The 22,248-nt window shown below is 34.7% G+C and overlaps 1 protein-coding gene across 1 annotated transcript in view; it reads right to left on the bottom strand.

The window, feature by feature from the left end:
- Positions 1-840: 840 nt before the first annotated feature.
- The window catches only part of hif1ab (hypoxia inducible factor 1 subunit alpha b), a 40,844-nt gene continuing 19,436 nt past the window's right edge, over positions 841-22,248 (bottom strand). Inside the window, exons 2-15 of the mRNA XM_039742278.1 lie at positions 15,174-15,364; positions 14,521-14,669; positions 13,279-13,363; positions 12,290-12,402; positions 11,681-11,883; positions 8,544-8,650; positions 8,083-8,230; positions 6,376-6,602; positions 4,642-4,907; positions 3,958-4,080; positions 3,404-3,801; positions 3,207-3,303; positions 2,947-3,061; positions 841-2,244 (exon numbers count right to left, since the gene is read on the bottom strand). Of these exons, the coding sequence (XP_039598212.1) occupies positions 2,093-2,244; positions 2,947-3,061; positions 3,207-3,303; positions 3,404-3,801; positions 3,958-4,080; positions 4,642-4,907; positions 6,376-6,602; positions 8,083-8,230; positions 8,544-8,650; positions 11,681-11,883; positions 12,290-12,402; positions 13,279-13,363; positions 14,521-14,669; positions 15,174-15,364 (2,374 nt within the window). The 3' untranslated portion in view covers positions 841-2,092. The remainder of the gene's footprint in view (positions 2,245-2,946; positions 3,062-3,206; positions 3,304-3,403; positions 3,802-3,957; positions 4,081-4,641; positions 4,908-6,375; positions 6,603-8,082; positions 8,231-8,543; positions 8,651-11,680; positions 11,884-12,289; positions 12,403-13,278; positions 13,364-14,520; positions 14,670-15,173; positions 15,365-22,248) is intronic.

Below are 22,248 nucleotides of genomic sequence, written 5' to 3'. Positions count from 1 at the left end.
CACAACGACATAACTATACGCAGTAATACTGTAATTAAAACGTTTACCAACAATTCTGTGAATCAGAAAGTACCATGATATTTTCAGATACTTGGATGACAAAAGTGAGCTCTTTCTGCTTCTTGATTGTTGTGAAATGTTGTTAGCTTCTTTTGTAATCACTTATTTTTTCCATGTGAGCGAGATCTAATGCTTGAGTGCACACACTCATTAGTGGACAGTGCTGAATATAAGAAATTGAAATTGAAGCAAATGGATTTAATGAAATGCAAGTGTCATATCTGACTAAACATGAACTCTTCATCCACTAAAAAGGTAAAAACTCAAACCCACCATGAAATGTTACAGAATACAAGTAATGCTGGTTCTGGGCTTCTTGTTAAGATCACATTCTTATTTACCCTCAACAGAAAGCTTTTAAACTGGTTGCAAAAAGGACACTCCGGAATAACAATGATTTTGCAATATACTCTACTTTTGCTGAAGCCGAGTAAAATTGAAAACCCTGTGTGCTGAATTAAAGGGCCCATAAGCACAGGCCCAAGGATATCTAGAAAACAAAACAACTTTCTTCATACAGTACTGGTCCAAGATTTTGGCAAACATTTTTTTCGAAAGGTTGCATAAACACTAAGAAAAAAAAAAGGGGACCCTGTGAAGAAATGAGTACTACGGTAATTTACATACATTTATTTAAACATAATAAAAATGCTGTCATTTTCCTTGTTTTGGACTTCAGAGATCATAACTTGTGCTGTTTATTTTGTAAACATTATTTGTTTTATTAAGGGTATGACATAAGTGGGCTGAAAAGCTATTTCAAAATATGACAAGCAAGTGTTCCATTTGTAAGTAATTTATTTTATCAATTTGGGACATACTTTCTAATTACCCACAGAAGCCACTGTTTCAGAATTGTATACAAAATGTCCATAAGAAATGGATTTAATACTTGCAGCCTGGTCCACATGTAATGTTTATTGATGTAATGAAACAATACATTTAGTGTCAGAAGCAACCACAGACAGTAAGAAGGTGACTGAACAGAAGATCCATACTCCACAACCACACAAGAAAGGTCTAACTGTAACTATTTTGAAAAATGTTAAAATAAAACTGCATCACATTTGGTTATTACCCTAATGATGTCATCAGCCATAAGGAGCATTAAAAAGGGGACATTTAGAGGAACTTAAAAACTATGCATTTGATAACACATTGAGAAACCTTTAACACTTTTGCTCGATTTGTCATCTATACCACGCCGATTAAGCGCAACATTACATTCTTTAGTTACACAAGTATTAAGCATGAAATTTTCACAACTACAAGAAAGATTTGGTTGAGGTCAAGCAAATGACTATTGTAAATATTTAAAAAAAATCTGTAATTTCAGTAAATATGCATTTTGAATTATCAGAAATGAAAGCTGTCGAATGACTACAAATTAGGCAGTAATTTTATTCTAACTGATAAACTGAATCGGAAAGAAATTAAACAAAATGTGAATTAATCATTCCAGGCTTACATGTTTTCAGTAATATACAGTATAAGAAACAACAGAAGAAAAATAAATTGCTGAATCTTCCTTTAAAAGTAGTTTAAAATGCTGAATATTGCATGAACTGCTGGTATAGTTTAAGAAAATATATATTGTGTGAATGAGGCTACAATGCACTGCTGGCAAAGCATTCTTTTTGAAAAGACTGAGAAAATGAATGTAAGTCAACCAAGATAAAGAAAATGAATGGTATGTCAACCAGCTAGCAACAACAAAGCTGATCTGCAGACAAACACTGGTATTTACAAACCAAAACCGGGTCACCAAGGCAGTTGTCACTTTCTCTGCACCATTAGCTTTCAAGCTATTCAAAGTTTCAAGCTGTCACTAAAAGAGCATCATATCCATTGTTCTGTCAAAAATGCGAGTATTAAAAAAATAAAAATGTACTGGGAATTAGAATGCATCTGCTAAAGTAAGTGGATGCAGCATTGTAGCCCAGCTTCTAAAATAATCATATATAGAAAATATAAATAGACACATTTTGGTGATTCTTCACCATTGTCCTAGATTGCACTTAGCACTGTGTGCTCAATTCACTTGATCCAGAGCTCTGAGAAGTTCTTCCCCCTGTAGCAAGTTCTGTCTGCCTTGGAGGGGAGCATTTACTTCACAATCGTAGCGGGTGAGCTGTGGTAATCCACTGCTTTCAAAGGAGCTGGCCAGTAGTCGACTTGCCAAGTCTGTAGTAAGAAAAAGCATGGAAATTGTAATCTAACATTGATATTTACGATCTGTATTAAAAAAAAAAAAAAATCCAATACTGCCCCCATTAATGGTGTTTCGCTATTGACAAATTTAGTATCTTGAAATAAGAACTAGAAAAAAAACAAAAAAGTACTTTAAGTTTGTATTAAATGTACATTTTATTTATATTTGCATGCAGTATTAAAGTCTTACATTTTTATTCACTTTAGAGTACTTCCCAAAAGCAGCTACATAAAAGGAAAATAGATAACTACTACTACTGCTACTGCTACTACAAATCAAGAGTTTTTATGTATATGAAAACTACTGGATGTACCCTAAATCAACAACAAGGTGCAAACAAATGAAGCTGTATTAACCAAATGAATAATGCTACCAAAGCCCCCTACTACACTGGCACTGTCACTGTTTGACAGCAAGCACTTGATAATGAGTAGTGTTTTTAAATATAATATAATGTCATTTTTTTCATGCATTTTCATTGCTGAAGCATATAAGTAGCTTTTCTTGTGGTAAGCAGTGCCCTTTATTTTCATTTTAATTCATATAAATGCTTCTAAACATAACATTTTCATCTAATTACTAGATTTCCAAGCCGTACTTGGTTGATATAAAATTTAGATATAACTCTACCATACTGTATCTTTTTTTAAAAAAAGCTGTAAAGCAAATCCCACCTGTTGGCAACAAAATGATTGTTTTGTGTTTGGGAGCCACCTTTTCGCTTGCTTTGCATGCTTTGGCTCTTTTCCATGCTCCCACAGAGTCTTCTGTAACAGGTAACACAGAACCCTGACAATATAAAAGGCTTGAATTAAGCAATTATTTTTAAAAGCTTTCTTCATCTACCCCATCTCAACCAATTCATAACATACATGCATAAAACATTTGAAAAAAGGAAACCACTGAAATATCAGGAAAATTGAAAGAAACATACGATTTCAAGTGCTTTGGAAAGTGAATCCGCAATTTGAAGTTTTCTCTTCCTCTGAGCACACGTCCTGGGGCTCAATTCTTCATCCAAAGTGCATATCCTAGGTTAAGAATATACAAAATATTTTTTTTTTTAGTTTACATAAATGTTTCCTTTAAAAATTTAACTCAGACAATTATATATATACTTAATTTGCTTACGTTTTGCCCAGTAGTGTTTGTATGGAGGACTGGTTACAGTGCCGGTCCAGTTTTTCTGCAGATGGAGAATTATTCAGCAATGATGCCGCTTCATTGGTTTGTATACTGAAGGAGGAATCTGATAAACTCTGAACATTGTGAATCATATGGAGGGGAGAGACTGTTCTTAGCAGAGGCTTGGTATTCTTTTCCACTGTGTTTAACACAAATGTTTCAGTATTTGAGTTGGAACTGGCAGAAGTCTCTGCAGGCTGGAAAAGACTGTTCATGTTTTCCATAATTAGAGGATTTGACGGTAAAGATTCCATTGGAGACATCTGGTCCATTGTCCGTAACTGGAAATCATCATCCATTGGTATATAAGGAGCTAGCATTTCCAAATCTAAGTCATCACCTGCCTGTTCAGACAACAGATAGATATTTTATTAGCTACCGTAATGGTTGTTTTACACCAATTTAAACATATTTCAATAATGTAGCTTATTCTGCAAGACACATTATTTCCTTGGCCTGAATGTCTTTTAACAGTGTAAATTTTAAATCTATGCTATTACCTGAGAAACAAATGATGTCTTAGCTTCAGTGTCAATAGCAAAGAGCTTCTCCACCAGATCCAATTTAAACTCTGAGGAAATATCACTGTCAACTTCAAAGCTGTAGTCGACTGGACTGTTTGGCTGCAGGTAACAGAAAAGACTTCCATAAAGTACGATACATACGAGGAATAAGTCAACATGAAATATATTGACTGGAGAACTGAATATTGTCTAAAGATTCTTATAATCTGCATTCAACAAGAATTCTGTTGACCAAGGCAAGCAAATTACAAATATTACTAACATTAGAGGATACTTATTACAATATTTTTGTAACATGAAACTTTCCTAATGGAATGGGCTAGGCATTTTGTGGCTAATTTCTAAATTTAATAGTGGATATTATGCACTATTTAAGAAAAACTCTGTTGCTGTAAACAAATTTCCTATTACATTCTTTCAAAGACATTTATAAAATATCTTGTGACTTTTATACATTATTAATTAAGCAAAGGCTTCTGACAGCAAATAACTTACATATATTTAAACTATTACTAAAATGAGCAATTTGTGAAATTATTAACTGCAAAGTTCATATTCACAACAGACACTAAGGAAGTCGCTTCATCTGACTGTGCATTGGTAGTTAGAGACCGACAGAAACATTTCACTGTATAAAGATAGATTACAAAATAAAATTACCCCAGGAGAGCTCTGTGTGCTACTTTGTAATGATGAACTAGTTCTTGAATTGTGAATTTGTGGAATGGAGAATGAAAGTTCTAAAGGCTCTGCGTTTGTTTCCATCTTTACAGCAACCTCCAGATTTAGAGCTGGATCATGGCTACTCCGAAGTGGTTTTACAGTTTCTGCTGACGAGACAGGTGACATAAGCATCTTCTCATTGGGTGAAGGTAACATGACATCATTGTACAGTGGAACTTCCTCAAATGATGACATCTCTGATTCTATAGGAAGAAAAGATATGTTTGAAAGGACACTGGATCTTCAAAATCAGGATCACATCAATCAATTATTCAGTACATAAAATAACACATATATGTTCAAGTTCAAGTACTTTATTGTCATTGTGTAACACAAAAAAATTACTTAGACAGCCCCAAGGTGCATGTAAAGAAAAGTTAAATAATTCCAAATATACAGTGTCATATACAGTGATAAGTGATCAAGTAACCAGAGCCAATTACTGTTCAAAGTACAGCAGCATAAATTGTTATTGCGCCTGTTAATGAATAGTACATTACATATTCTATATTGTATTACATTAGTATATTGCACATTACCAATATAGCTTATTGCACATGTTAAATTAAAATGATCTGAGACTGAGGAGATTCAGAGTTCAGAAAGTTTATGGCAGATGGGGAAAAGCTATGAAATATATTAAATATATGATGGTATAAACAAAAAAAATAGAAAATAGGTTTTTAGCCATACCAACATTATGATACTGAGCAAATGCAAGTATCTGTACTTTGTCAGGGATGCCAGGGGCAACGACCCGGTCGGGACGCCGTGAGGGACCAGAAGAGGGTCAAAAGCCCACCCTGGATCACGTGGGGGCCGCCTTCCTGGATGCTCTGGGGGCCACGGGTACAGGGCATGGAAGCTCCACCCTGTAGGGGCCCGTGGTCACCGCCAGGAGGCATCCCAATGCCTTGGGGACCTGTTACCCCAGCACGGAAGTGGCGGAAGTGCTGGGGGGAAGATTTAGGACGGCACCCGGAGAGCTGCCGGGAGGACAGCCGGCACTTCTGCCACGCTGGAGCCTGGCCAAGGGAGGAATGCCGGGAACACCTGGGGCTCATCCGGGGACTGCATAAAAGGGGCCGTCTCCATTCATTCAGTGTTGGAGTCGGGAGGAGGCAGGACGAAGCACAGAGGAGGTGTGGAGGCGGCCCGAAGAGAGGCATTTGTGGCCAGGACTGTGAATTGGGGGTTTGTGCACTAACTGGACTGTTTCTGAGTGACATAATTATTGTAAATATTGTAAATAATAAACGTGTGGTGGTGATTAAGAACATATCTGCCTGTCTGTGTCCGGGTCGGCTCCACAACTTTCATATTGTAAATACAACTAGAAGAAAAGACATGTTTGAAAGAACATTGGTTCTTCAAAATCAGGATCAAATCAATCACAAAGTAACACACATATGAAGGCATAAACAAAAAAAAATAGAAAATAGGTTTTAGCCATACCAACATTATGGCACTGAGCAAATTCAAGTATCTATACTTTCATATTGTAAATACAACTAGACTAGATTAATTAGCTGGGGAAATCAATCTCAAATATTTAACTGCAACCAGTTTAAAATTAATGAGTACAAATGTTCCAATGCATAAATGACAAATGTTGTAGTTTATGAACATGCTTTTGCTATATATATTTAAATGCAGGTTTACAAAACCAACCTGTAGTGCTGAAGTCCAAAGAAATTATGGTGTCTCCTGCAGCAGGGGCCAACACAGTCAAGGCCTCTGGTTCTTCCTTTAATTTATCAAATAAACTGTCACCATCACCTTCTGGTACTGTCTTGCCAGTGACTTTAACAGTTTCCAGTTCAGGGTCTTCAATTGCTTTCACTGGAAGAGTTTCTGTCTGACTCAAAGAAAAGATCAAGTCCTTTTCAACCACACCACTGTAAAAATATAAAATATATAGTGTAAGTTTATGTAAAGTCACGGATAAATGTGCCTTTTGTAAACATGTAACTACTAAACGTTTATCATTTTGGACACTGTATCTGAGGCATGATTATGACTTAAAAAATATTTATATAAAGATGCATGCAAAGCGCAATCCCCCTCTGGAAAAGAGAGGCTGCAAAAAAAAAAAAAAAAATTAAGATTCACTAAAAATCACAACTAAAAGAAATCATCAAGTATGACAAAGAATTATTTTTAAATATTCATTTATGTACATTCTGTACTAAATACTTTCTGGTAAGCATTGTGGAGAGCCTAAAAAAGAAGTCTATGGGGAAAAAAAAAAACAACTAACATCTATTTCTTTACAAAAAGATTACGCAAGATTAAAAGATTTATTTAGTTCAATTTAATTTTGTATTACATAATATGCATCAACTTATAAAGAAGTGGTACATTAACATCATTATCTGCATACATCTATGTTGAGCATGTGTCTCATGTCATAAGCAGCTTACTAATCTTCCAAGTGGTGGCTCTGAGGCTAGGCAAGGGATCTGTGCCAGCAAGGTTGCTGGTTCAAATCGCATAAACGGCAGAAGTGATTCCACTCCACTGGGCCCTTGAGCAAGGCCCATAATCTGCAATTGCTTCATCTTAGGTATGACATTAATCTGCATCTAGCACTGCAAGCAGGTCCACCAACTTACCGGGAAAACTTGGGGGTTGGTGGTAGGATTGGCACTTGAGCCACCATAAAAATACCTCACACTTTTCCAGTGTGGTGCTGAGGTGTCACCTGCTGCACTGGGTTCCCAATCCAGGTGGTTCCTTGAGGGGTGCATGTAGCAATGCGCTATAAGTATAGCGCATGCTCCCAACCTTTAGTCAAGTCAACAGTTGCTAATACAACATCTTCCTTTCAAAGAAATTGTCATCTTGGCCACTACACTACTCAAAGACCAGAGTTGGAACAATGCAGTAAAACATCCTCTTTTCTACAAACCATCATGAAAATTGTTTAATAATAAACAGTGGAAGGACTTTAGGCAGCAAAGTTCACCTTGTCATGGTTAATGACAAAAACAACAATATCTGATTATTTAAAACAATAGCATTTTCTAATTTTTTTTTTAACCTACAGCAAACACACACTCATCTTTAAACATTTTAGGGGACATTAAGGATTAATGAATATGGTCTTTCAAATGTAAAAACACTTGGAATATTACATTAATTGTTAATATCTTGACCCCACCAAATTTATAGCAAACCTTGTAAGTTCATACCACTATAAAATCTGGTCAAGGACACATTGATAACCTGCTAAAAAATGTCTATAAATTCAATTTTTTCAACATTTTCAAATGTGCAGTTTCCTGCATTTCATAACATCCACCTTTATTAAAAAAATCTAAACAAGGCACTGAAAACAAACAAATAATGCACAAGTCAGTTAATGTTTTTGCCTACCTCAGGACATAGTTGACACATACGATGCATTGTGGTTGAGAATTCTTGGAGTTGTAGATAACTGTTGCCTGAGTTTCAACCCAAACATAACCACCATTCTTTGCCAACATTCGGTACTGTCCTGTTGTAGCCTGTCCTTTGGCAAACACTGCAAATACAGGAGGTGTTCATTTTTTAATTCTTAATTTATGTTCTATTAAAGCGCTTACAAGCCATGCAAAAACAGACAATATAATTTTAGTACAAGGGGCCTATTAAACACTTCCAGTGCTTAGTGTTATACATAATTTAAAAACATTATGGAAGAACTCACTAGGATCCATAATTATTTAAAATAGAAGTGTAAAATACTCAAATTGTCACAGAAATTAATTGCTTAAAACGAAAAATACTGTCACATATAATTTACTGCAAAGAACACAATGAAAGACTCAAAACTATACCAGTTAATAAATGCTTACAGTTGTGATGTGTTTTTGTCAGATGGTCAGAGTCCATTGCATGGTAATATTCATATACAGAGCGCCCCAGCAGGTCTTCAGGTTGATAACCCATTAACTCAGTAATTCTGTAAAATGTGACAGAAATTTCAGTGAAAAACAGCAAACATAAAAAAAACATAAAAAGAATTTGACAACTCAAATACAGTCAAAGTAAAAAATATGTGAACCGTTTGGAATTATCTGGTTTACTGCATGAATTGGCCATAAAAAGTAGTCTGATCTTCATCTAAGTCACAGGTACTGATATACACAATGAGCTTAAGCCAATGACACACAAAAAATTCTACTCTTTCATGTCTTTATTTTACAAATGCATTCAACGTTCACAGTGATAATGGAAAAAGTAAGTGAAAGAAATTAACTGGTTGAGCATCCTTTGGCAGCAATGACCTCAACCAGGCGCTTCTTGTAACTGCAGATCAGACCTGCACATTGTTGGGGGGTTTTGTGGGGGGGGATTTTAACCTATTCTTCCCTGCAGAACTGCCTTAACTCTTTCATATTTTTTGGTTGTCTTCTGTGTATGGCTCTCCAAGTTATTCCACATTGAGATGTGGGCTCTGACTGGGCCACTCCAAAAGGTGGAGTTTGTTCTTCTGAAGCCATTGTGCTGTAGATTTGCTGTGATGTTTGGAGTCATTGTCCTGTTGCATCACCCAACCTCTTCTGAGCTTAAGCTGACGGACACACACACACCACCACATTATCCTGGAGAATTTATTGATAAACTTGTAAATTCATTTTCCCGTCAATGATGGCAAGCTGTCCAGGCGCTGATGCAGCAAAGCAGGCCCAAACCATGTTTCCTCCACCATACTTTACTGTAGGGATGAAGTTTTGATGTTGATATGCAGTGCCCTTTTTACGCCAAATGAAGTTCTGCTTGTTCCTCCCAAATAGTTCAATTTTGGTTTCATCACTCCGCAAACCATTTTCCCAGTACCGTTGTGGAGTGTCCAAGTGCTCTTTCGCAAACTTCGGGCATTCAGCAATGTTCTTTTTTGATAGCAGTGGCTTCCTTCTTGGTGTCCTGCCATGGACTCCTTTCTTGTTCAATGTTTTGCGTATAGTTGACTCATGAACAGAGATGTTAGCCAGTTCTAATGACTTCTTCAAGTCCTTTGCTGCCACTCTAGGGTTCTTCTTTACGTCATTGCTGACTTTGTGTTGTGCTCTTGGGGTCATCTTGGCAGGGCGCCCACTTCTAGGCAGAAAAGCCACAATACCAAATTGTCTCCATTTATAGACAACTTGCCTAACAGTAGACTGATGAATATCTAAAATGACTTTGTAACTCTTTCCAGCCTTATGTAGATTAACAATTCTCGATCATAGCTCTTCAGACAGTTCTTTTGTGCGAGGCATAATTCCCATCTGGATATGCTTCTTGTCAAAAGCTCAAAGTCAAACTTTAGTGTTTTTTATCAATCACAGTAATTCTAGGCCACACCTCTGAACTCTTTTCATTAAATGGACTCCAGGTGTGCTAAATTCTGACTGCAATGAGCTTTATAAAAAGTCATTAGCTTAGGGTTCACTTACTTTTTCCAACCTTCAGTTTCACAGTTTGAATGATTTATTAAATATGGTCAAATATTCTCAGAAAATCTGTGTACCTTTAGTTAGACTGTTTGTTCATTATTGTGACTGACATGAACATAAGACCATGTTTTATATGGGTAGACATAAATATAGATCATTCCTAGCTGTTCACATACTTTTTACTTTGACTGTATATGCACAAAATGCCTAATTTCTGCAGAAGAATACTTTTTAAAAATATCATGGGTCACATACGATATTATGTCCAAGTTCAATGAAAGACATTTTTCTACTTAATATACTGAAAGGTGTAAAATGGCAACAACCACTGTCAGTAAATGCAATGAATTTACATAAATCATTAAATGCATTTCACAATGACTAGCAATGAAAATGCACTGTCCTGATATAGAAGTTCTGGTATATGCAAATACATAACAATTTAAAGGGAATAGGCGAAATAATATTATGGGACACATACAACAGGAGGTGTCTATGCCTAGTTTCTTTGCGTTTATGTATGCTAAAAGTCTTATGTTTAATGAGATAAACATTTCTGAAAGACAGTATAAGTCTGGCTGGATTAGCAGAGTCTATTATGTTGATATTATTATTTCACACTTCTTTATACAAATCCCCCTATATCATTTCAGTTACAAAATAAAGTTCATTATCCAAACTCTGTATTTCTTACTAATTTGGCTACATATACTTTGTTTTTGCCAGTACTTCTCTTGTCATTCATTTCTTATTTGCCACTAGTATGTCACTGATTGTACACCTTGACTAACTTAGTTCTTGGATAAAAAGTAACCTCTCAATCAAACAGCATATTAAGTTAATACAGCATGTTTAAGCTGTTTCCAGCTATCCTGATTATCTCATACCTCTATACAATAAGCATTCTTAAAGATTAATGTATCATTTATCGTCTGCTTCATGGTGGTCCTTTAACTGAATAAACCCTACTTATTTGTATAAGTTAGACCCTTTTAACTTATGTATGTAATCATGACCCTTCATTGCTCTGAAAATAGTAAATGTTCCAAGGAAACAATTCCAGGTTACCTTGGTAGGATGCTAGAAATTAACTATTAATTTAAGGATATCTAGAAAGAACTAGGATAATGAATGTTGACAGTTAAATGTTTCAAACCCATTTAATTCTTCACAGTGGGATGAAGGCAAAATCTAATTCTTTAATAACCTACTTCCAACATAAAACATGCTTCAACTCCACAGTTTAAATGGTCAAACACACATAAATGGTATTGCTACATTGTGAGAACAACATGGATTTTTGGTTACAGTGGCTAGTAATATTTTTTTAACCCAAACATTAACACATCCACTCTATAAAGTTACAGTTTACAGAATGATAGTCAGTTTGATCATTTTCTTAAATGGTGTATTTTTATTTGTGACCCTGAAAGAAAACATGCTGTCTGAAAACTGCTTGCAAACTTCCTTTAAACTGCCCACTCAATGTGTTATCAGAAATGGCACATATAGAAATTTAAGAAACAAAATATAAAAATAGATGTTCCTCATACCTTTCATCACAGTAAGAAAACTTCATTTCTAAACTGTGACGACTCAGAAATGTTTTGCTGTCAAGGGGGACTTCAATGTTTGATGGGTGTGGAATTGGTTCACAAATTACAACCAGAGATGTTACAAGTGGTTTCTTATATCCACAGTCATTCTGCTCCTCACAAGATTCATAAGCACGTATGTGACCTAAACAATGAAGCACCTGAAAAAAATTGCAGAAATTAATTACCTTTTCAAGATGAATACTAGAGGCATCTTTAATTATTCAATACTTGGAAATTGATACAAAATGTTAGCACGAACAGTGCAATTAAATATCAGTATGGTTAACTGTAGTAGTATTGCTGGGAAAAAAAAAAAAGAAAATCGTATTCTTTACAATGATCTTTCCAAATGATGTTCATACTTGGCTGAAGACTCTCTTTTTATGAAAACAGAAATACCTTCTTTAGAAGGCTGTGTGCATTTTAACTATTCATATCAATGGTATATTCTAAATATATGCAAAGAGAAAACAGCTCGCAGATTTAACTTTTATTCATGATTTGTGTAACAAATGCAACCATAATGACTGCAGATCAGTAATGTTTTTGCTAAAAAAGACTTACCTTCCATGTTGCAGATTTGATATTTACTGTCCGACCTCTGCTGGTCAGAGTACATTTCATTCTAAGGAAGAAACTTCTTTCTGTGTTAACTTCTTTGCCCTTTTTTGCTGCTCCTAAAAATAAAAAATAAGAAAATTAACAACACACACACTGAACTGCAAGACAATGATTCAATTGTTATATGTATTTGAATACTTAACAAGTTGTCTTTCAATAAAATATTTTGGTATCAAGGGACATAAACGTAACCATACATTTGTAAAGCAATACCTCACAAAGCATGGAACAGGATCAGCAAAAACAGAGTAAACCCTGGAAACTACACTTTAATACTGAAAACTATAAAGATTATGCACCAAATGAAACATTTAAAAAGAAAACAAAAAACTTGTTCTTGTTTCCAGTTTTGTAATCTAAGAGATTTTGATATCTTACAGACAGCAGGATCAATGATTATTAAAAATGCCTGCTCATACTATGCTTGTATCAGCAATCCATAATTAAATCGAACATATAATTTTGCATGTTTTTATGTAAAAAAATTTTTACGCAACTATTTTTCTTTGATACATAACATTTCAGAATTCATCAGGATTCTCAAACAAGACTTTACGTATTTATGACCTCTTCACTGGCTCACAATTGAATCCTCATGTTATTTTACTTCTGCACATCAGTACATATTTAAAAATGTTTATTGTTAAAACCTTGCCCCAAAATATGCACAATGTAAATCAGATTGACTGATGAAGAAGTAGCCTTCATAAGCTGAACTAAACACAAAATTACCTTGAGGTTGTGGAAGTTTTCCAGACAAATATTTATACTTACTAACTAAAATATATCTTTATTTATAAGACAGTAATGGATAGAAAACATATCACTAATTTTGCACATTTTTATATTAGCTTCACTTAAAATGCACATATAAATTAGTACACGAATTGTTGATTTATTAGTTTCACAAATGTCTTTTGAATGCTACTCACCTGCCCTGTGTGTAAGCACTTCTCTCAACTCCTCATGATCACACGGGTGAGTGAAATCAAACACACTATGACCAGTCAACTCAAACTATAAGAAAAGAAATAGTTAAAATATTTAACATTAAAATGTATTAATAATATAGATAACAGAAAGAAAAGAGTGTATATTTTGCATTATACATTCACATGGACCATTCATAGTCTTCCCAAACTGAGCTGAAAATTGACACTGGTTTGCACAATAAAATTGCATGTCCATGTGTCAAAATAAAAAGAGACATATCTGGGGAAAAAAATTACAGGCCAGAAAAAGAAAAAAAAAATTTTTTTTTTCCTCCTGGACGAGTTATAGTTACTGTGTAACTTGGCATCAACTTGTGGAAAGAACTAAATGGCCAACAGTCTTTTTTTTTTTTTTTAGTAACTTCTTGCAACTTCTAGTTGCATTCATTTCCTATGAAAGAACTGTCTGTTTAGTATATTATCACTTGCTCTGTAGTCAGGAGTCAATGTATATGAATTACTTAAAATTTTTATTGTTTATCATTTTTTGAATTTCAGTATTGATTTATGATAGATGCAAGTACCATTTCCCTGTTTATAGAACTGTATGGAATATCTATATTCCCCAAGAATGCTAAAAATGTGACCTTTCTAAACTTTGAAAAGCTTTGTTAAAATATGAATTACAACGTTCAAATGTATTTATATTTAAATAAAAGTAAATGAATCCTGCGAAGTCTGACAATTTGAAGATAATGTCAAACAGATTGTTTAGGCCAGTATATAGGTTTAGCAATGCAGGTTATGTATTTTTCCCCTCAAATTTTAGGGATACTATATATAAGAAAGCATACAAATCTATTTAAGTCACTTTTCAGTTCTTATATTATTTGAGTAATGGATATAAACCTTTCTACACTTTTCAATAATTACAGGTTAAAAATCATATTTGTAATCGAAGGGTATTTGTCAGTACTAAGAAAATAATAACATTGTATGGATTAGTGCAACATCAACATAAATTTGATTGTGAAAACAAAATTACAATTTTATTCCAAAATAAAACTGCATCGTTTTCAAGACTAATGTCAATAGCAACATAAAAATTAAAAAACAGGAAATTTTACTTGTCAAGTAATGTACATGACACAGTTTAACCTGTAAGTAAACAAAAACTAATATTTCATGATAAACACAATGCAATGTTCATTTGTAGGATTTGTACAAAACATTTTACTGTACCTGAGTAAGACCCATGCATTTATTGACATTCTCTGATAAATAAACCATATCGCCATCTTCAGATAGGACCATAACAAATCCTTCCAAAGCCTTAAGGTAGAAGCAGTTCATCTGAGAATCCAATTCTGATTCTTCCAGTTTCTCTGTTGCTGAAATTAGGAGAGACGATTAATGAGTTGCTTAAGTTTTATTTAAAAAGCACTTTAACAATGTTAATGTATACATTTAATTCTGCGTTGGTTACACCAGGTAAAACAATGATGAAAATAGCAGCTTTCTCTCCATCCCTTCCCTATACTGAAGCGGAAAGAGTTTCAGCTACATCATTTTTTTTTCGCGGTCAGACCTCAACTGCAGCTTTCCTTAAATTAGCTTTTTAATCTGCTTCTTGATATTAAATTCTGCAGCTCATAGTGCCCACTAAATTAACCCAAATTGGAGTCTGACTCTGACACACATAGAATGGCCAGTTACTTTAAACACTGACTTTCAAAAATGGCTAGAAACAGGTTTTATTTTTTTCATGCATTTCAAAATTCATTCATTTTGAAAACCCATTACTTCAAACACGGGTTAAGAGAAGCAGCACATTTGCCTAAATTTTATAAGCCGGTACAAGGTAGAAAAAAAAACAAACAACATCGATGACTTACCTTGACTTAACAATTTTCTTACACGAAGATAACTAATGGTTAGTCTCATTATGGAGGCTTTATCCAAATGTGATGTAACATTATGTGGGAGTGGTAGATGGTGGGCCAGTTCATAAAAAACCTCAGATTCTTTGCTTCTTCGACATCGAGCTGCATCCCTTGATTTTTCTTTCCTACGCTCAGAGCTTACCCTGTGTGGAAATAATACCACAATCACACATGAAGACTTGAAGCTGTAATTGCTGCCAAAGGCGTTTCTACAAATTACTGGAATTAAATACTTGCATAAATGAGAGATTTCAATTTTTGATTTTTAATAAAATTGCAGTCCTTTCTAAAAACATGTTTTCAATAATTTATTATGGTTTATTAAGTGTATATTGATGGGCAAAAATGTAATTTATTCAAATATAATTAAATGTAAAAACACAGTAAATTGTATAGAAAGTGAAGGGGTCTAAATACGTTCTGATTTCACTATAAAACATGACAAAATTTACCAATGTAAAATAAACAAGTGCTACATATTAAAATGTTGTATAATATATCCTTGCATTACCTTAACAACCAAAAACAATGAAACTAAATAAATAACCCACTGCAAAAAGTACCTTGAATTTGCCAATCGACTAATTGCAGACAATTAAAGGTAAAATAAGCAATAAGGAAACCTCAATTACTACACACAGATATAGACAGATCTAAGATCCCACTGGGTAACCACACACACACACACACACAGAGAAGACCCGTTTGCTTTTTAACCCTGGATATGACTGCCAAATGATAATGCTAACAGAAATTACATTATAAAAAATAACCTATGCAGTTCATGGTTTTTAAATACAAAGTTGAATTCTTTACAAACTGAATGCTACCACTTTGTGCGATCAATTACCAAATACAGGGATGCGGATCAGTTGGAATTGCCACATACAAACTAGAAACTGATCTCAGCATGACGTGCAAAATTAAACATAACTTTTTAAACATGTGATTGTTACTCATTTCAAAATATTGTTGTGTTGAGACTGTGCACTTATGGGATTATCTTCATTGTTTGACAAAAACTGGTTATTAGTAAAATACTCCACTATTTGCAAAGCCACTCAGTCCACCTACACATCCATTTACAGACCCGATTACTCTGTGCTGCTGAGCATTTAGAGCCAGCTCCTTCGACGACCACACTGAAACACACAGGTAATCATTTTAGATTAGCCAAAAACAGATCTTAATACTATGGAAGGAGGCATAATAATCAGAGAACTCTGCCCATAATAATGCTTTACTAAAATATCAAGACTATATTAATCTCTCCTTAACTTTGAGCTATGAAAGCCTTCTCTTACAGCCTTACACTATATTATTTCCCCGCTTACTTCCTCATTAAGAATGAACATGTACAGTTCAGCACCTATATAAAACACAGCTTGCTAAATATTACAATATTCACCGACCAAATTGGTGTGGACTATAAATATTACTAGAAATACAGGCCAAATGACCAAATAAATACCTTAACAAAGCTATATAATTTTGAAATAAATAATAATGTTTTACAGAAAAACATTAAAATTAGAATGTTTAAAGCAACTCTGAATTGAGGCCAACCATTAGCGAAAAACATTAAAATTAGAATATTGAAAGCAACTCTGAATTGAGGCCAACCATTCTTCAATTCATTTTCTAACCTGCTTATTTGAGACAAACTACAACAATGAATACATGTAGAATTACTCAGAAGATGGCAATGTCTACCACTTCATCCATTTTTTAACCTACCTTCTAACACAAAAACACACAGGAATCTGAACCCATCCTGGCATCAGTTAAAAGAAAGACTGGACCAAAATGCTGGATGAGACATCAGTATGTCCCAATAAACATATATGAATAGACTAGGGAAATTTACACTTTTAAAATTACCAGCCAAGCATAAATGTAGAACTCAAAATGACACCAGACTACCCAGAAAAACAGTTTCACAATGATAGTGATCAGAGAGAGGGAAAGACAGAGACAGAGTCCAGACCCTGGAATTAAAAACACAGCCATTCCATTAACATTTTTACCGGTCATCAGAACTAAAATCCGTATTCATCATTTGTTATTCAAGCAGGAAAATTTTCATTATAATAAATATTTTAATTTATATAAATGGGGTTTTATTATCATCTCCCCAAAATTGTAGAAATGTACAATGAGCTTTTTTTTTTAACCCAGGGTTAATGTTATAGGCATGCAGCGTAGTGTATTGGTTAATGCTTTGGATCTTGGACCTCAAACCCTGAAGCTGGGGGTTCATATACTGATACTGACACTGTGTACCATGAGCAGGTACCTTCACCTGCCTGTACAACAATTGGAAAAACAAAACAAATGGAACAAATTTTATCTCCAGTGTTGTAAGTTTTCTTAGAGAAAGGCCTCAGTCAAATAAGTATAATAATAAGTCACTGGAGCGGCTTACGCTGGAACAATGCTGTACACAATTGTCTGTGACTAAAACATTCCTGCATTAGATCAATTCCTGCTTTTTCTAGTGGCTTGGCTTTTGTTGAGGATTACTGCAAAAAATTTTAAAGGAAAGTGTATTCTTTTGAATTGAAACAGGTAATCAGTAAGAATAACATGAAATGTACCCGTATATTATCATTACTAGATGTTTATGTCATTCACTCAAGTACAGTATTTCTTTTCGTTTTTTTTAATCAGTTGTATGTAATCCCCTGTTAAAGTTCACTGATGTGAATGTATATGCAAAGTAGTAATCCATCAAAGCATTTTTGAGATTTTGGGGTATGCAGTTTTTCTATTGTAAAATGGGAACGGGAAATAATGTTTTGTTGATAAGTGAGTCAGTCAATATAGATAGATAGATGAGATGGATTAATGGATAGAAAATAAGCCTACAAAATCTCATGGTATCAACACTTATGACCAGCAATTGTTGATGTGAGTGAACAAATCAATCTGCAACTTCTGCAAACAGTTTCTGACATGTTTGCTTTCTATGATAATACCTAATAGAAAATGATCTAATACAAAATGAGTGCCAGCCAGATTTTAAGAATAGTAAAAATGCAACAGCATACCTCTTTCTAATTGTACCTACTTTCTATTGATTCTACAGCTTTCAGTTCCTCATTTAGAGTAGGGATGAAATTCCTCAAGAACGCTAGTAATTCGATTACTAAAAATCATAGAAACAAATTCTTTGCATCAAAGCTTCATTTCACAAGGATGATTAATAGTGCTGCACATCATGCTTATTCTGTGGATGACATGAAGACATTTTTAATGGCACAGATTGCAAAATGGAAAAAAGAGAGAAAATAGTAAGGGGCAAACTGAAGAGACAGGCCAGAGAAAATGATACAAATTGTCAAGCTGAAAAAAACTAGCCTACCACAATAGGACAAACATCAATGCTTTAGCATCTCAACAGGAAGCATCCTGTCAATGCATCCAGTCCACAGAGCAAACGTGACACAAAGTTAACACTAACATTAGTATTTAATGTAAAACAGTAGGACAGCTAGTAAACAATGTACATTAACTATGGCTACATGTGTAATGGCTCTACTAGTTAAGAATGACCAGTTATGTCTTTAAGTTAGCCAAGTTTTGGTCAAGAAAATAATCACAGTAAACAAAATACAGTCAATCTGAGGAAGCCTTAGCTTCTTTCATGTTATGTTAGTCACACAAATCCCTACCACACAGTGATTCATAAAATACTATAGAAAGTTAGGGATGCTATGTAAGGTAGTCAGTCACCAATCACCGATTTCAAGTTACTTGGCCAATTCTGATACTGATTCTGATTTTTTTTTCCCCATACACTAATCTCTTGCATAACCAGGCAAATAAAAAGTTATGTCCTATATTAAAGTGTATTTTTACAGTTAAACTATAGACCACAAGTGGCAACTGTTTTTTTTTTTTATTAACAAAATGAAATCCTGAAGGCTTATTATTAAGTGACCATTTATATACTAAAATAAATTTCCTTAAAATACAAACTTTGAAAAAAAAAAATGTACAAATATATTTATCCATAATACATATGGTATAAAAGAAAATAAAATGCTTCTCAGAATTACAAGCTATCAGCTATCATATCGTTTAGTTTTTTCTCTGTAATGTACCTATCTGAAACAAGGCTTAATTAAAAAAGTAGTTTTCTCTGTTTTCTTTAAAACCTAAAACATAATATGGCACTTAAATGCACTAAATGGGTTTAGCTTTCACAAATAAATTTTATCGTATGCGATTTAAGTAATAAGAAGGTAGATTTTCCTAGAAAGGAAATCAATTAGCTGTTAATTTTGAGATGTCTTATTTTCTTTATTGTATAATTACTATTGCTCTTAAAGCAAAGTATCTCTTAATCCGATTACTCAATTAAGCAATGGAATAATCAGTAGAATAGTCAATTACTTTAATAATTGATTGCTGCAGCCCCAAATAAGAGTAGCAATTCTTGAATGTGTCATTGTCACATTTATGTAATGCAAAACTTACTCAAACTCAAAACACTCACTACTTAACCTATGCTGCTCACAAACATAAAAACAAAAAGCACTGTGATATAAACATACTCTACACTTCTTTCTAGTCCCCTCTAAACTTATTTAACAACTTAAGAAAAAAATATTCAGTCTTCCTGACTAGGACTTCCTGGAAGTCGTCCGCAATTCCCTTGGTAGTTAAACTAAGAAATGTCCATATTATGTATTGTCAGAGATGCCTGGGCTGGCGACTCGGCCGGGATGCCCAGGAGGACCGGAAGAGGGCTTACGTCCACCTCAGACCACGTGGGGGCGACTACCCTGGTTCCTTTGGGGGCCATGGGTACAGAGCTTTGAAGCTCTACCCTGTAGGGGCCCGTGGTCACCGCCAGGGGGAGCCCCTCTGTGCCTAGAGAGCCCTGGACTTCAGCACTTCCACAACACCCGGAAGTGCTGGGGGGAAGAGGATCGGGGACACCCGGAGTGCTTCCGGGAACACAGCCGGTGCTTCCGCCATGCAGAAGGTCACTGGAGGACACCTGGAGCACATCTGGGTGCATATAAAAGGGGCCACCTCCCTTCAGACAAGGGCTGGAGTCAGGAGGAGAAGACAAGGTCTTGGTGGAGAGGCAAGGAGGCGGCCTGAAGAAAGAGAAGGCACTGTGTTGTGACCAGGAGTTTGGGGGTTTCTCGTGCACTATTGTAAATATGGACTGTCGGTGTCTGGGCCGGCTTCCACAGTATATGTAAGGTAATTGTGCCTCTGTTGACAATTTCCATCTTGAGAGAGCAGATACACTCAACACTTGTCTCTCACTAAAGAATGAAACAAAGTGAGAACAATTATTGAGCCACATGCCTTAAGAACAGAACATTAATTTGCTTTTATTTTTCAGATGATCTGATGCAACCGTTACATGAATAGACCCTGATAAGGTTACGCCGGTCATAAATGTTCTGCATTTATATCACATGTACACCTCGAATTGTTCAACCTGCCACATTTAAGAATAGTAGTGGTAGTAGCTGCATTGTCATGCAAGTATTCATGAATGACATCAAAGTGATTTAATCATCATTTGTGTACAGCTATCTTAAAGGAAAATCGTCACACTCCTAAAAATTACTCCATCACACAACAGAAACTTAAGTAAACCACTTTGCTACTACATGAACTACATGAAAGCATAAAAGGTTCACTAGTAAGATGACTACTTGGATTGAAGTGTATTTAAATGAAAAGCAAGCATTTTACATAAGACTAACACTGCACTAATTAAATAAAACATAAAACATTATGGAGTGGATCTGTAGTAAGAATCATAAAAACATGAAACATAAAATCAATCTCTAAGCAGTACTTTAAAATTTTCACAGAAATTTCCCTTATTAGAAAGTAAAACTATTCTGGATATTGATATAAAGTACAACATTACATGTTTTTCGCATACTGAAATGTATCTTAGTGCAATGACACCTCTCCAGCAAAACCTTTTATTGTCCTCCATCAATACTATAACAGTGGTTAAGGAAAGGGAGGTAAAATTATTTTTAAGAATCACATATCGCGTAAAAAATCTGGATAATTTTACATTTTTTGTGGTACTTTTTTGTGGTACTCGCATCATTTGATTTTGGTAACCTTATAAAGTCAAAAAGGATGTGGTGAGTATTTACAGTACAGTATTTACTGAAATGGGTTTAGCAAAAGCCAAGCTCTGCATAATTTTGCCATAAAGTACAAAGTAAAACACACTGACAATTATATATAGAATGCAATTGCTGCTTGTGGTGTGGGTATTCAAAATACAATGATCACTCCTCTAAATGAAACCACTTCAGATTAATTCTAAATAACATATGATCTGCTCCTAATCTTGTAAGCAAGTTCATACCTTAAAACCCAAATGACACTATTAAGTAAATGTGTTCATAGCCTATTAAACAGGCTTCAGAAACAATACTGCGGAATCTCTCAAAAGAGGATTTCCAGTACAAAAAATCATAATAGTGTCTCTAGTGGGCTCTTTGTTTAGCATGTTATCAATCATTTTTGCTCCAATAATCATGAAGACAGTTGTGTTGGCAACAAACCGAGTTTGTTGAACTCAGACCACCATTTTGCCACAGGCAACATCTTCTACCACATCCTAAGAAATTAACAGATGCTCACAGTGGTCTGTAACTTGTACTTAGAATGTCCCCCACGAGAGGCGTACATGTTCAAACCATCTCAAGTGGCTTGAATCAAGGGAAGAAATGGCTTTACTCTGTGGTCCTTCTGTATTTCCAAGCTATAAACTCTATCAAATAGAGAACCCACAGTAGATGAATCTCATTTGATCCATCTATTTTCACAATCTATTTTGATCACTACTCTAAGCCCATGACCATGAGTGAGAATAGGATGTAGATGGACTTGTAAATTAAAAAAAATAAATTCTGAGGATTTAGCTGCTGCTGCAGATGCTCTGATATTAGATTACATAAAACTTTATTAATTCCATGGGAAAATGAAATACAAAACACCTCACTCTCATTTCTTTCCTCACTTTTAT

Source organism: Polypterus senegalus, chromosome 18, assembly GCF_016835505.1.
Source record: "Polypterus senegalus isolate Bchr_013 chromosome 18, ASM1683550v1, whole genome shotgun sequence".
In the NCBI taxonomy this organism is placed as follows: domain Eukaryota; kingdom Metazoa; phylum Chordata; class Cladistia; order Polypteriformes; family Polypteridae; genus Polypterus; species Polypterus senegalus.
The sequence above is the reverse complement of the archived record's forward strand: the minus strand, read 5'-3'. Positions and strand labels throughout refer to the sequence as shown.